This window comes from Myxocyprinus asiaticus, chromosome 3, assembly GCF_019703515.2.
Source record: "Myxocyprinus asiaticus isolate MX2 ecotype Aquarium Trade chromosome 3, UBuf_Myxa_2, whole genome shotgun sequence".
NCBI classification, from domain to species: Eukaryota; Metazoa; Chordata; class Actinopteri; order Cypriniformes; family Catostomidae; genus Myxocyprinus; species Myxocyprinus asiaticus.
Window position 1 is genome coordinate 20,640,857 of NC_059346.1, and position 17,262 is coordinate 20,658,118.

At 38.3% G+C, this 17,262-nt stretch overlaps 1 protein-coding gene across 9 annotated transcripts in view; it reads right to left on the reverse strand.

Annotated features, from left to right (window-relative positions):
• LOC127421825 (splicing regulator ARVCF-like) overlaps window positions 1-17,262 on the reverse strand; it is a 275,477-nt gene that overhangs the window by 52,111 nt on the left and 206,104 nt on the right. For all 9 annotated transcript variants that reach the window (XM_051664985.1, XM_051665015.1, XM_051664993.1 and 6 more), the window contains one exon: window positions 6,039-6,541. In XM_051664985.1, coding sequence (XP_051520945.1) covers window positions 6,039-6,541 — 503 coding nt within the window. The remainder of the gene's footprint in view (window positions 1-6,038; window positions 6,542-17,262) is intronic.

The window sequence follows — 17,262 nt, forward strand, 5'->3', positions numbered from 1 at the left end:
TGGACAGAAGAAACAGAGGAAGAGAACAGAGGAAGAGCAAACGAGGTAATCATCTCAGAAATACCACCAGACTCAGGACTTTTGGAGGTTCTGAACAAAGGTCAATTTGTAAGCGAAGTTTCGTGTCCTTTTTCTATCTTGCTTAAATTGAATTGTTCAAATATCATCAGGTAATGTGAGGACAGCATTCAGGACTGTACATGGAAAAGGAATCATTCTGAATGTATTATGTGGATGCAGCTGGAAGTACGTGACCTAGATGCTGCCATCTTTGCTCTTGGGCACTCAGTTCCACATACAGTATTTTAGAGCCAAACACCTGAGCCATAAATGCCATGAGACTAATCACTCTGGAGGTACAGAAAAATGTGATCATCACAGCATTGACTGGCTGATGGCACCACAAGAAAGTGCCATCAGAAAGAAATGCCAAGCCCTTCGCTAGTGACTATCCTGCCAGTGCATGAGCTGTGATGTCAGAGGCAGCAGGCATGGGAAAGGTCCATGCTAAGAGCCCTCCAAAAAGCAATTGGCCACTTGAAAAACATCTTCTACAAAAATAAATATTTGGGAATTATTTTGCAGCAAAATAAAAAATTTTACCTCAATAAAGAATGATTCTTTTTACCCCAGAATGGTGTAGTTACACCACCTACCAGCAGGGGTTAACTGAGCCATGCTAATCAGCCAAACCTTGACCACTTGGGATCAACAGCAATACAGCATCACATGACACCAGAGAAGCTCCTATACCGCCCATCTCTGACCCCTTCCTCTTTGACCTCAGCTAGAGTAGGGCTGCTCCCCTTCCCAGAGCAAATCTATAGTTAGAGTCAAACAGTATTCTTTAAATGGCTTGATGTGTTCATTTCTATGAGAGCTACCATGCTTTCCATTTTGTTAGATACTTACTTGCCTGAGACCAGAGCACAAAAGAGACACAAAAGTAGAAAATGCAAGAAGGACCTACTGAAAATCCAGAGGTACAATAAAGAAAGTCAGAATGCAGAATAAAAAGGAGGGGGTCACGGTAAAGCAATAAGCAATGCTGTAGCCACTTTAAATGATAAATTAGTTCAAAAGACTTAACATTCAAAATAAGGAGCCCTGAAAAGTTAATTATAATGCTTTGAAGTTGTATCAGCCTTGAGCACCTTGATATAAATGCATTAAGATGAACTGCTAAATATTCAAAGTACACGTAACATAGGGTCACCAAATAAAACTGGCAGTTTAATTAAAAATAATGCTAACAAGAGGAAAAAGTAATGAAAAAAATCTATGCGGATAATTCTGCAATTGAACAAATTATGAAACGAAAGGAAAAAGAGATGGCAACATCCACACAAAAAGGTTCATGGCATGCTAGGGTTGAACAAAGGTGGAAATGGACAGCAGACAATTCGATGGTACCAACCATGGAGTGCCTTCAAGAACACATGGTGAGCTGCCTATTTTTAAAACCCTGCAATTATTTTTAATTGTAAATAAACATGCTTGGTTTTCCAGGCTGCTGAAATACAACTGACTATTGTGAGGTCTATGTTTTCATAGTGGACTTGCAGATAAACCATATGGCTGTTGAGGGCTTGGTTTGGAACTGGCAGACTATACTCCCTCCTTCTTATAGTAGTAGAGCTATTTTTAGCAGAGACTGAAAGCAACATTGTGCTGCAAAGGCTAAGGTATGCAGGGCTTGAGTTGAGGAGGGATGCAAAGGGATGGCATCTCCCTTGTTGCAATACTAAAAAGCATCCCCATTGTAAACCCCCCACCCCCCATCTCCTTTAGATTAATTGTTTCATGTATTACTTAGAACTAATCAAGTAAAATGTTTAATTTTGATAAATAACAGACTTTAAATAAGGGCGATTTGCCAGTCAGAATTAGATTTCGACATGTGTAAGGTTGCCAGATTTCTAAAGGTGAAATCCCCCAATCAAATCCAATACAGTTTGGATATATTGTGCCAGGATGGCGCTTTAGTCATACAATCTGGCAACCATGAGCACACAAGCTCTCTCTCCACTGTGAAAAGACACTGGTTTTCTGAAAACACTGGCAGGTATGTCGGAGCTTAGTGATGGGTTGATTTGTCCTTCCAAGTGTTCACATTAAAGTTATGTACAGAAGGTAATGCAAGTTTTCAAAAGTTTCACGCACTTTCAAAAATGGCCTTTTGTCTTTCTTTTTAAAAAAGAGAACAGAATATAAGATATTGCTATGACAAGTGTACAGTTACAATGTTTACATGTTTTTAACTCAAACAATTTTCATGGTTTCACCCATAAAATGCTTTTGTGTGTATATCAAATTTTTGACACCACTGTTTAAGCATCCTTCATAGAAACAGCCCAAACTTCCTTTAGGTTATTGGAGTAAAAAAAAACAAACAAAAAAAAAACGTGTGTCTGTGACAGTGGGTAAATGATCTAGAGATAAAACCTTTTTCATGATCATAACATGAATTCTTTTCACAGAATTCATCATAAAATACAATAACAGAGAGTAACAGGTGCATATTATGGCCATGTGTCCTAGGACTCCTAAGGGTCAATGAAGTGACACTCATTTTTGTCCAGATCTATTCAATTAAAAATACATAAAAAATGCAATTCACACAAACCATTTACTTGAATACACCTCTTCTATGATGAGCATATTTACATATTTTCAAGTCATATTGACATTTTTTGTGGGGCTTAAAGTAAAAAATTGTATGTGGTGTCCAGAGACAGTAAAAAAGTCAAAATCTCATTAAAAGCTGAAATTCCTGAAAAAAGAAATGTTGGCATGACTAGTGCAGAATGATCTTTTATTGTTATTTCTTAAAAAAAAAAAAAATTAAGCAGTTAAATAATTGTGTTTTAAAATATTTTCATATTTAAAAACTCTTTTGTCCACCAAATCAAAGTCATGGTGTAACCAACATGTAGGTAGCCATTTTGTTGTTAACAGAGCGGACACCTTTAGACCCTCAAAACTGAGCGTAAAGTTTAAAAAAAATATCTGATATTTATTTTGACATTTTTATAAAAAGGCACATTTTGTTCAAGTCATGTGATGTAATGTTGAGAAAACGTTATATTTTTGACTCAAAAATTCATAATATTTATATACAAAAAAAAAAAATATTATCTTGAAAAATATATTTGAAAACTTTTTGGGAAATTAATGATGAAGTTGTTTATGCTCCCATGTATTCAAGGTGCAAAGAAAGAATTATAATACTTTTTACTTGATGGTTACACCACATGGCAATTTTAAACTTTTCTTTAAAACTGAAAATGTTATAAAAAATCTGACAACACCATCCCCCTTTAAATTTTTGTTACAAATCGACCACTGGTTATACGTCACTTAGCTGTCTCACACTTCAGCAGTACGACAGAATTTTAAAATATGTTTAAAATATGTTGAACTCTATTGACAGCATCTTTGGCTTGCTGTTAATTACCACAGACAAGAATTTTGATGTCCTTCAGTTTGTAATAACAAACAAAAATGTTGAAGTCTATCACCTTATTCAGCTCGGCCCATTTTCAGCGCTCCACTTTCGAATTTTGTCATCAAACTTCCTGTTTGTATTGAAGCTACTGAGAAGAATCGCTCAAAATGGATTTCATGTGGGAGCACAGAAAGTATTTTTCCCCAAGAGTTCATGGTGAGTCTACACCACCCCTTTACTACATGAAAATGCTCGTGTGGTGTTTTTCTGTCACTGTACAAGTTTGTTTTCCGACACCTGCGGAGGTAAATTGGACCTGGCAGATCACATTCAGACAGCTGACACACTGCACTTTTTCATGATACAAAGCATTTCATTGTTATACATGTAATTCTGCTTAATATTTTAGGGTTTCAACTTGTTAATAATTTGTGTTTAAATGTGCAGTCAACATGAAATTGCAAACAGGACAGCTCATATTATTTTACATGCAAGTTCACGACATTAAAGGAAATCATTTGTACTTTTTTAAATACATTTTTCACCCCACATTTTTAGTTGTAGAAGCAATATAAAATAAAACGTACACTTATATTTTATATATATATATATATATATATATATATATATATATATACATACATACATACATACATACATACATACATACATATATATATATATATATATATATACATATATATATATATACACATATATATATATATATATACATACATACATATATATATACATATATACATACATATATATATATATACATATATACATACATATATATATATATACATATATACATACATATATATATATATACATATATACATATATATATATATATATATATATATATATATATATATATATATATATATATATATATATATATATATATATATATATATATATATATATATATATAGTATATATTTATATATATATATATACTATATATATATATATATATATATACACTGTGTGTGTGTGTGTGTGTGGGTGGGTTTGGGTAGTTTACCAGGACTATTTTTAGGTTACAAACTGATAATTACAAGGGTATTATGCTATAAATGTGGTTTATGAGGACATTTCTAGTGTCCCCATAATTCAAATCGCTTAAAAAAAAAAAAAAACTATGTTTGTTTGAAAATGTAAAAATGCAGAAAGTTTTTTTTAGGGTTAGGTTTAGGGGTAGGGTTAGGGGATAGAATCTATAGTTCAGACAGTATAAAAATCATTATGTCTATGGAGAGTCCTCATAATGATAACTGCACCAACATGTATGTGTGTGTATGTGTATATATAAAGATAGTAGCACTCCTTCCCTCGTCCCGTTTTAACACTCAAAAAATCAAATCTCCTGAAGAATAGCTTGATGGTTGAATGACATGAGAAGATTTTCAGAGGTGTCGTACAGAGATATTTTTAATGACTTGTGTTGTCTCTTGGAGTTTCATGAGCACAGAGGCATATCAGTACATCCACAGTGTGAAGGAATGATCTTGTGTATTTATGAATCAAGTACTCTTGTTTTAAAATCTCCCTGCTCTGCTTCCAGTTGTTATGACATCCCCTGAACACTTTAAAATACTCATGATAACTTTTGTCAATTATACAACCTGTAAATCCACTTCACTAGCTAATTACACTTAGACATCAACACCATAGAAATCTATATAGAATGCGCTAGACCGGAAGATCAAAGACAAAATTTTCAAGATGGCTGCATGCTAGTTTCTCCAGTGGGTTCAGTAATTCCAGTGGGTTTATAGCAGAAAAGTGAAGCTTGCATTGTTGTGAAGCACTAACATTAATTCTTCTGTACAAAACTGTGTGTGTAAAATTCTGAACATTATGCAGTGGGACTTTTCTAGATGGATGAACTTCTGGTTATACGTTACCAATGTGATTGCCGTGTGTGGCGTATGATCCAGGTAAACAGGACTTTGCAGATAGTTACGTCATGTCCCTTTCTTGTTACTAGATATGCGCAATACTACAAATTTTAGAAAATCGACTAGTCAGTTGGTTGTTTGAACGACTAGTCGAATAGTTGGTGTTAAGAATAATAATGTATAATTCGACTTGGGCAGTAACCACAATGGGGGGGGGGGGACTTATATTTCACAGTATTGTGATATTTTACCTCACAATACTGTATCGATATTCTTAAACAAAGAAGCAATATGTAGTTACATTTTTTACATAAACTTTTTTCAGAACAAGAAGACTGACCACCATTCCAAAGAATTGAAACTTACTGTAATTTACTGCATTAGTGTAACAGTTTTCAATAAATATACACTAAACATAAAGAGCCGCAATATTATCGTGTTGTGATCCTGATATACTATTGTGTTGCCAGGTCTCACCCCTAGTAACTACCATAACATTCTCTTCAAAATGTTCCTCCCAACATTAAATTAGTGGTTGATCAATATGGGTTTTTGTCAATGACCTATTCTTCGAATTTTAACTGTTACCCAATATATTTTACAGAGTTCATGTTAATTGGCTTAACACTGAATTCTATTATGAGATGGAGCAGCTGGAGAAAATTATCACATCATACCTGTGATAAGTTCACGAACTTCCATGTCGTTGGTTTTCCTCAGCAGACGAATGAGAGCGGGAATCCCATCACAGTTCTTGATGGCCACCTTGTTATCATGGTCCTTGCCATAGGAGATGTTCCTCAGAGCTCCGCAGGCCTTACGATGGACTTCAGCTTTAGGGTGATCCAACAACCCCACCAGCACTGGGATCCCCTTCAACTGCCTCACGTCCTTCTTTATTTTGTCATTCTCATAGCAGAGGTGCTGCAGGTAGGCGGCTGCATTAGACTTGACGGGATCGATGGGGTGACCTAGCATGGCAATGACCTCGGGCAGGTCAGGGTCCCTCCAGCGAGGGTCTTTGCGGATACTGTCTATCGAGGGGGAGCGACGGCCACCCATGCGGTCGAGACTAGCCATGCTGCCCCTCTCAGGTTGGGCAAGGGGAGCTGGGAACATGCCATGGATGTAGGGGTGTCTTTCATCAATTAATTCAGCCTCTATGTGGTCTTCATAGCCTCTGTAACAAATACACACAGAGAGAGATTTTAGTCAAGTCCTTACAGTAACTAGTCATCCAGCAAAAAGGATACCACCCAATTAAATTAAAATTTTGTAGTCATTTACTCACTCTTGTTCCAAACACATTACTTTTTTCTTCTGTGGAACACAAGAGAAATTTTGAAGGATGTTGTTGCACAATGAAAGTAAATGGTGACTGAGACTAACATTCTACAACTTTTCCAGACAGAAAGTCATATGGGCTTGGAACAACACGAGGGTGCATAAAAGATGACATAATTTAACACCAGGCACAGTGCAGTAAAGAGTGAATGAAGTTTAAGTTAGAAAATGTTTCAAGGTTCAACAAGATGAACAGCTCTAAAGTTCCTGCAGTAATGAAAAGATCCTCAAGGGAAAATAAGTTGAGAGCGAATGATGAAGTATAGGTGACAAAGAGATTGAAAAAGATAGAGCCAGAGATAACAGACACAGAGAAAAGGGCTTATTTCAGTTATTAACCATAGCATCAAAGAATCTGCAGAAAAACATCTCTCTTCTATAAAGGATGCAGGACAGCACAGTAAAGCACCCATCCCTGGATTTTTCTGAGTGTTCCTTCACTAGTCACATGCAAGCATGGTGTTCAGTAACATTCCATCAATCAATTTCTGTGATCTCACTCTTTTAAATAAATAAAACTTCCTAATAGAACTAAAAGGGTTTTACCCTCTGATGCCCTAGGAGTTCCACCAAGAACTTTCTGGTCTTCTCTTGTTCTTAAGAAAAAAAAACTATGTACTGGTCAGGGCTCAATAATAAGTATGGCCTGCTGACCCGGGCCAGTGTGAGCGAGTTTCGCGGACAGTTGACGGAACTGCCACTTGCCCTATCGGGCCAATGCTGTGTTTTCACTAAATCTTACAAATGCTGAAATTGTTAATGTATTTTTATGCCTTGCAAACTTAAAGCTCAAGTATGTAATTTCTGCGTCACTAGTGCCACTGAATGGAATTGCAAAAATAAACAATGTTTTCATAACAGCTTTCCGAATACGCCCCATGTCTGCTGTTGTTCTAACAGTCAGATAGTCCCACCCCCAACTCACACTATTGCTCAAGTAATGTTGTTGGGGCGGGTCTAAGAGGGTCCCTCAAAACAAACAGGAATTTTTATAGCACCACAAAGACAGTTTTTATAGTTTTTGAGAAAATTAACCTCTTAATGGCTTACTCATATTTGTCTCTGCATTTTAAGCTGTGACAGGAGAGTAGTTTATTATAAGTATTTTAAGAGTGAAAAAGTTACATCCTTCAGGTTTAAACATTTTGATTTCTGGGATGTACTGAGCTTTGCAATTGCGAATTTTGCCGATATAAATGTATCACCAAGGCAACATTATCTAGCTGTCAAAATTGCGAGAATAATAGTGATCATTTTGAAGGCATCAGTAAGAATGGGTGGAAAATTACAATACATTCAGTTTTTTCTTTTTTTTTTTTGCATCGTATGCCATCGTTTTCCAGCAATGCTAGTTGTTTTTTTATAAAGAAAATTTTACATTTAATGAAAAATATAAATATTATAGGAGAACGTGGCTTAATGTGGCCATGTAACACACAAGCAGCGTTCTAAAAGGTTTTTGAGGAGTGCGCATGTGCGTGAACTGACCGGAGAACAGACGTCATAGGATGGAGCCCAACAACAATTAAACACAGTGGAAAGAATTCAACATTTCTGGGAGTACAGAGGGAAAAGCACATACACTATAAACTAAACCCATTTACACACACCAATGTAAAATATCGACGGTCCCACACGTTCACATATATGCACACACATTGAGGGAATCCAAGAGTTTTCAGGGAAACCCCAGTATTGCAGCACAATTACGCTGCATATTGCGATGGACAGTTCAGGAAACAAACACAGCAACAAATCTGGAATATCTGAAAATAAAGCAAATTAACAGAGAATAAAACAAGGAAGTCTTTCACGGATACCATGTTTGTTATTTATACAAGTGTCGCTGGGAAATTAAGTTGCTGTGGAGAAAGCTGCTTACTGCCCGAGCTGCATGTATACGGTAATAAAGAGTACACCGCTTATACAGTGCATGTAAACTGGAACACTGCTTTCTTGCAATATCCCGCTTTCTTTGCAAAAAGCTGCTTTCCTGTGTCCATGCAAATGTAGTCAATGTCTATGTTTACATGTACACCTGATCATTGCAATAATCAGAGTCAGGGCATAGTTTCCAGGGGGGACGGGAGACGGGTTGTACAAACAAGTACAACCCCCCCAATATTTATAATTATAATTATTTATCACACATTATACATTTGCACATATACAGTGAAATTATTATTTTTTTTTTCACATATCCCAGCTAAGCTGGGGTCAGAGTGCAGGGTCAGCCATGATACAGTGCCCCTGGAGCAGATAGGGTCAAGGGCCTTGCTCAAGGGCCCAATGGTGGCATCTTGGTGGTGCTGGGGCTTGAACCCCCAACCTTCTGATCAGTAACCAAGAGCCTTACCTGCTGAGCCACCACTGCCCCTATATATACCATGATCAATGGAAAAATGTAGATGCTTCACGCTGCAACCCCCCAATATTCATTTGATCAGAGTATAAGAAATAATTAGATTAAGATCTTTACATGATTTGGGCCAACCACTTCAATCCCGTTTACATGCTACTTGCAATTACTCTGATTATTTGCTAAGAAATGTGATGTTTTAATGCCTTTTTATAAATTAATATTTATTACAAAAAACAACTTGTTGCAAATATATCTCTTTAAATACATCTTGGCATAAAGAAAATTAGTCAGTCTTTTCGAATGATTTATTAAAAGAACCACTTCATAAGAGTCATTTTTGACTACACTGGATGAGCTGTCTGTTTTGATTCACTAAAAATAATAAATTCATAAGAGTCATTTGTGTGTGAATTGGAATACATGTGATGGATACATCACGATGGTGCCACGGATGACCGCCTCAGTGTGGAGCGCTCCTATTATTTTGTTGTTTTTGTTTGTTTGTCCTGTGTTTAGTAATCTTTTTCCAGTCAGTTTTACCAGAGACGAACTGCTGAACATTTCGACAGTTTATACCAGATAGTCTTTTCCCGTTTTTTGAATATTCAGACATTTTGCTGGACATTTTAGTTGGAGGCGTGTCTTTGTTGTTCAGGAGACGCAGGCGAGGGAGACGAGCCGGTGCGCTGGTCAAACTCCGTCGGCGCGGCTTTCGAACAGCGCTGCCGAGCATTCATCTTGCGAATCTCTGCACTCTTCCTAAAAAAACGGATGAACTACATCTCCTCACCCACACAAACAAGGACTTTTCAACCTCTGCTGCCTTGTGCTTCACAGACACCTGGCTGAGTGAAACCATTCTGGACAGCGCATTACATTGCCGGGCTTTCAGCTGTTCAGAGTGGATCGCATCGCGGAGTTAATGGGGAAAACGAGAGGCGGTGGAACATGCTTTTACATCAATGATAGTTGGTGTACAGATGTAACAACGTTAAAGAGGATGTGCTGTCCTAATTTGGAAGCAATCTTTATTAACTCTAAGCCTTTCTACTCGCCGTGGGAGTTTTCGTCGTTCATTCTGGTGAGTGTATATATCGTGCCAAATGCGTGTGTGAACACAGCGCTGCAACAGCTGGCTGATCAAATCACAGACACGGAACAACAATACCTGGACCCAGTTATTATTATTCTTGGGGATTTTAAAAAAGCAAATCTCACACGTGAACTGCCCAAATACAAACAGCACATTACATGCCCCACCAGAGACAGGAACATACTGGATCACTGCTACACAACAATAAAGGATGCATATCGCTCTGTCCCTAGAGCAGCTTTGGGACTCTCTGATCACTGTCTGGTTCATCTTCTTCCAACCTACAGGCAGAAATTAAAATCAACCAAGCCAGTAGTAAGGACTGTAAAGAGATGGACCAATGAAGCAGAGCGGGAACTACAAGCCTGCTTCGAATGCATGGATTGGAGTGTTTTTGAGGCTGCAGCCACAAACCTGGATGAGCTCACAGATACTGTTACATCATATATCAGTTTCTGTGAGGATATGTGCATTCCTACTAGGACTTATTTAAAGTTCAACAACGACAAACCATGTTTTACAGCAGAGCTCAGGCAGCTTCGTCAGGCCAAAGAGGATGATTACAGGGGTGGGGATAAAGCCTTACACAATCAGGACAGGAACACACTGAACAAGGAAATCAGAGTGGCTAAAAGAAGATATTCTGAGAAGCTGAAAAACAAGTTTTCAGCTAACGACCCTGCATCAGTGTGGAGTGGCATGAAACAACTCACAAATTACAGGACTCCTACCCCCAACCCTGTGGTGGACCAACAACTGGCTGATGACCTGTATGTGTTCTACTGCAGATTTGAAAGGCCCAATCTCACACTCCACACCCACTCTGACCTTCACTTCACACCAACACCTTCTGCAACCCCCCTTCTCCCCCCTCCTGCTACTCAACCTGCACTTAAGATCTGTGAAGATGATGTGAGCCACGTCTTTCGGAAACAAAAGACGAGGAAATCTTCAGGCCCAGATGGCGTCTCACCAGCGTGTCTTCAATCCTGTGCTAACCAGCTGGCCCCCATCTTCACAAAGATCTTCAATAGATCACTGGAGCAGTGTGAAGTCCCATGCTGCTTCAAACGCTCAATCATTATTCCTGTCCCAAAGAAACCAAAAATCACAGGACTTAATGACTACAGACCTGTCGCCCTGACGTCATGGGATTGCATCATATCCTGCAACATCTGGACAGACTAGGGACATATGCATGGATCCTTTTTGTGGACTTCAGTTTGGCTTTCAACACCATCATCCCAGCTATACTCCAGAATAAATTACACCAACTCTCTGTTCCCATGTCTATCTGTCAGTGGATTACCAGCTTTCTGACAGACAGGCAACAGCTTGTGAGACAGGGGAAACTCACTTCCAGCACCTGTACAATCAGCACTGGTGCCCCCCAGGGATGTGTGCTCTCCCCACTACTCTTCTCCCTCTACACCAGTGACTGCATCGCCAAAGACCCCTCTGTCAAGCTCCTGAAGTTTGCAGACGACACCACTATCATCGGCCTCATCCGAGATGACGATGAGTCTGCATACTCAGGGAGGTTGAACAGCTGGCTGTCTGGTGCAGTCAAAACAACCTTGAGCTGAACACGCTCAAAACGGTGGAGATGATTGTGGACTTTAGGAGGAACACCCCAACACTGACCCCCCTCACCATTCTAAACAGCACTGTGGCAGCAGTGGAGTCATTCAGGTTCCTGGGCACTACCATCTCACAGGACCTGAAGTGGGAGACACACATTAACTCCACTGTGAAAAAGGCCCAACAGAGGTTGTACTTCCTTCACCAGTTCAGGAAATTCAACCTGCTACAGGTGCTGCTGATACAGTTCTACTCAGCAGTCACTGAGTCTGTCCTCTGCACTTCAGTAGCTGTCTGGTTTGGTTCAGCTACGAAATCAGACATCAGAAGACTACAAAGGACAGTTCGGACTGCTTAGAGGATTATTGGTTGCCCCCTGCCCCACTTTCAAGAACTATACACTTCCAGAGTGAGGAAAAATGCTGGAAAAATCACTCTGGACCCCACTCACCCTGCCCATTACCTTTTTGAACTGTTGCCTTCTGGCCAACGCTTCAGAGCTCTGAGCACCAGAACCGTCAGGCACAGGAACAGTTTTTTCCCTCAGGCTATCTATCTCATGAACAGTTAAACTGCCCCATTGAGCAATAACTATGTGCAATACACAGTTTAGTCTTTTTTACATTTATCCAACACATCTAACCTCTTCTGCCATTTCATTCCTCTGGGCAAAAAAACAAACATACAAACAAAAAAACAAAAACATTTGCACTGCACATAACAGATTTGTATTTGCACTGTACATAACAGATAACATTTGTATTAGATTGCACTACGTATGTGTATGTGTGTATGTATGTATGTGTGTGTATGTACGTATGTGTATAACTATTTTAACTTTCTGTTGTTTTTGTATTGTTGTACACTGGAAGCTCATGACACCAAGACAAATTACTTGCATGTGTAAGCATACTTGGCAATAAACTGATTCTGATGTTGTTGCGTTTCGCCCGTGAGCACAAACTCATTTTAAAGACATGTTTCCTTCCCATTATTCTGTAGCATATGGTCTTTTTATCTCGCCAACATTCAATTCAGACTGCAATCGGACATTCACAACTCTGGAAAATATGTTTTCTTTTGCCATGGTGGGGCTGTAGATGGGGGCGCACCACTGCTGGAAAACGGTGCATGGACCTGCCGTTTTACATGATGCAAAGTAAGTGCAGCTTCTTCTTTTTCGCAATGTTTTCGAACCTGTGCTTGAGTGGAACATGATCCGTCTGAAGCACTGGTGCAGGTGCACTTTGGTCAGAGTGGAAGAAATGCAATTTAAGAGTTTACATGCTTGTATAAAGCGATTAAAATAGGAGTACTCTACATATCTTACTGTGATTATCATTACTCTGATTATTAGCAAAATCGCAATATCATAATCACAATATTCTGTTTACATGAGCTACAGTTTAATCGCAGTATGAGGGTGCATGTAAACGTAGCCAATGTTATAGTCTTAGGGTGGCCTCTTGAGTCAGAAAGCAACCACCTAGAAACAACCCAAAACAGCTAAGCAACCTCATAGCAACACCCTAGCATACAGGTGGTGACTTAAGCACAAGCAAGCACCAAACATTTATTTATTTTTTTTAAAGTGCTGTTCTAACTTTTCGGTCTCATTCTAGTTTGGTATCTTCTTTCTGTTCTGTAATATGGAGGCTCTCATGAGCCAAGTTCTCCCTTTGAGAATTATTTTTGATAATAATGTGTCTGCTGCTGTGCCATGTGCATCAGGGAGGTTAAATCAAGCTCAGACAAGAGTCTTGGCATGCTTCATTATCAGTGTGACCACAACAGAGGTGTCCCTGTGCTGTTACTATTAAATTGGCATAGAAATACTGACCCTGTGTGTCATCATCAAGAGCCTTCACTCTTTCTCTCTCTCTCCATTTCCAGCTAATTTTCTGTCCTCATCAGGTTCTAAGCGGGAAAAAACAATGTGTTCCAGAAATCCAAAGCACAAGGGACAGTGGCAGCAAACACGGAGGCACCACTATAATCTAAAAGCATTCTGGAATCCAAGGAGAATTTTAAAGAACATCTTTAAAGTTATGTTTATGCTGGTTAGATAACTCTATGAAGTGAACATCTTTGATGTGTGGCCTCACAAAATGGGCCACAGATGAGAATGTTGGCCGTTTGTGAGGGGTGCACTTTTAATGAGAGTTTTATGATAATTATGCACCACAACTTTGGTGGTGGTTTGGGAGCACATTTACAGAGTGAGGAAAACTCAGCAAGCTGTTATTTAATGGTCAAAGGTGTCTGCAAAGTCCATGTTTACATAGAAAAACAATTGAAAAGCAGCACATACAGACGAAAAACGCAGAATATTATGTAGAACCTTTCTAATTTTGGACATTCATATCTTGTATACGTTTAGTCATATAATGCAAAAATTCTTTCCCTTTTCCATCATAAAATAAAAAGCTACTTATAAATAAATAATGTAATTTCCAGTTGTGTGAAGCTTTAATTCACTTTCTTCGCTGATCACTCCTAAAACCTCCGGCCCTGGTCACCATTTATTACCGTCACCATTTGTTTTACTATTGTAACATGCAAACAAATTTCATATAAATTAAGTGACTGGATCCTGACCAAATTTTGAACAATTTTACCTCTTTAGAAAGGCCTAGTAGTTAACTGCCATCCAAGTGCCCATCAGAGTCAGAATGATTAAATGATCATTAACTGATGTAATGTCTGAATGGCAACCAATGCCAGACATGTTGGCAGGGTACGACCTGGAGAGCAACATTAATATGGCTGGCACTCAGGCTACATTATTTCTACTTTGAGTTAAACAGTTCAGAACTCTTCCCACCAAGTCTCATGCTGATGCAAATAATTAACCTAAGCAACTAATATAAGGAACTCCAAGCTCAGCAAATATAACTCATGTTTGAAGGTGTGTGTGACCATGAATAAATAATATTTACAGAGTGAGTAACTTGCTCACTTAGACAGTTATTGGCAGAGTTAGACAGTTCAATTTCTTCCAGGCATTATTGCTGTTAATAGAGGCCAAAAGTCATCTCATCTGATTATTCACACCCCCCAAAACACCTTTCTAAAGTCTTTAACAGCTCCAAGACAGCTATGAGCCAGACACTTCTGCGGCTCAACAGAAAACTAGATGTTTCTTCCATCCAAATGTAGCCAAGCTTTGGACTAAAAATAATTCTGAAGCAGCATCTTCTTTGACATCCTTTTTACACTACTACTAATCTTAGACTTGCTTAAGATTTAAAAGCTTGGTCTAGTGTACAATAAATGGTATTCCTTAAATGCCTAATTTATACACCAGCAAACAGAGCATAGCCTCAATGCAGTCACAAAACCAGACTCACCAGGCACCAGTTGATTAAGAACAGTAATTAAAATAGTACACATGGAGTTTTCTGCTGCTGGAACATAACTGCCAAACCAGAGGATGCAACTGAAACCAATGGGCTGTTTAAAAAATAATAGTACCACCCTTTCTTCCTGTTTCAAACAGTGCTTGTCAAATCATTTCATGGGGTTTTCATACAGCTAAAGAGCAGAGTTTGCGATAGAACTAGAGATGCAGTGATGATGTCAGGTGCAGATGGAAAATGCATATGACCAGAAGAAAAGATGACTGTGAGAGATCAAGGATGTCTAAAAAAATATTCATTATTAGGATTATCATTGTATAAGTAGTTTAGTCTATTTCCTTTTCACTTTCTCTCTCTCAAACACACACACACACACACACACACACACACACACACTGAAGGCTTTGCAAGTTGAAATTATTTAGACAGTTTAGATGCATGCTAAATCCTGCGGACTGAGCGATGGTAATGTCAAGATTTGCATTTAAATTGGCATCGAGTGTGCGTGTGTATTCATAACACATGAAAAGCACATCGACTAGACATGATGCTCAGATGATGATTACAGCAGCTTCTATGCCTCAGTAATGGTGGAGCCAAACGTTATCCACATTCAAAAAAACAATGTGTTTGTTACCGACAGAAAACACATGGTAATATACCCATTGCTGCATCAATTATTTGCTCTCCAGTCATTTTCTTTCTCTGAATTATTTAGTTCTAGATTTTTTGAATAAATGTCAGTGCCTCAGAAGAGGTCAAAAGAAGAAGAAAATATAAGCAGATTTGTAAAAGTCTTCTCATTTGAAGAGAATCACAGTGATGAGGAAACAAGCAACAAATAAGCATGCTTGTGGATTCACTATCGCTTCTGAAAACAAGTGAAAAGTAGAACAGGCACAAACATCTCGCTTCATTTGACAAATCTGCATCTAATAAAAGTTGTTTTATCACAACTGTTCTTTGTTTTATTTTGAATACTGTTTTTCTCATTTCAATTTTTAGACCCTTACAAAAAGTACGGTGGCAGTTCCATGGTTCAGTGATGGTATACATTGGTATTACTGTGGTACTTTTATGTACACCTAAGGTTTGAAATAGGGGTCCATGGACTCCTAGGAGTCCCTGAAGGTATTCCGGGGGGCTGGGGTCCATATACAGTATAAAACAAATTTTCATAACATTTCACACTATTTATTAATTTCTAATTTTCAACTATCTGTTCTATGATCTTTTGAGCATTATACTTTATAATGTAGTAATGTTAAATACATTTTCTGGTTTCAATACAAGTTAAGCTCAATCTACAGCATTTGTGGCATAATGCTGATTATCAAAAAAAAAATAAAAAATAATAATAATTGTCCTTCGTTTATTTAAAATAAAGAAAAAAGCATGATTACAATAAGGCACTTACAATGCAAGTAAATGGTGCCAGTCAATAAACATTGAAATACACATTTTCAAAAGTATAGCCATAATATGTAAATATTATACGTGTTTACATGATTTCAGTGTGAAATTACTTACATTATCTGTGTAAAGTTATATCCAGTTGTAACAAGGTTAAAATGGGAAAGGAGGCGGCGGGAACCGGCTGAATTGTCAAAATAATAGTTTAATGAAAACTTAAACAAAAAGACACAGAACACAAATGCACACACTGCAGCTGCGTGTGGCTCTCTCTCTCTCGAACTGCCGCATTCCGCTGCATTTATCCCTCTCCTCGGCTGATTAGCCCAATTGGGGGCGGGGCGTGCATAGTCACAGCCCGGCCCCGCCCTCCTCCTCGTCACACCAATATTACAACTTCACTGTCATGACTACGCAATGGTGGAAAACCGTGTAATCTGGTAAACATCGTAACGGCGAGAATCCCTGATTTTATCATGTAGATGTGTAATGTTTACGTTTTGTGGCTATACTTTTCATTCCTTTAATATTCTTAATGAAAGTTATTTTGAGGTGATACTAAGAAAACATTTTATTCTGTGGGTCTAGGGTTGGCTGAAAGTGGGGTGGGGGTGTCCTACTGTGGGGTCTTTTAAAGATCGACAAACCCTGATCTATACCATATACTAAATGTTTACCATATTCATGTACAATGGTATTTACGTGATACACCAAGGTATCTGAAATGTACCTTGGGAGAAATGTAAAAA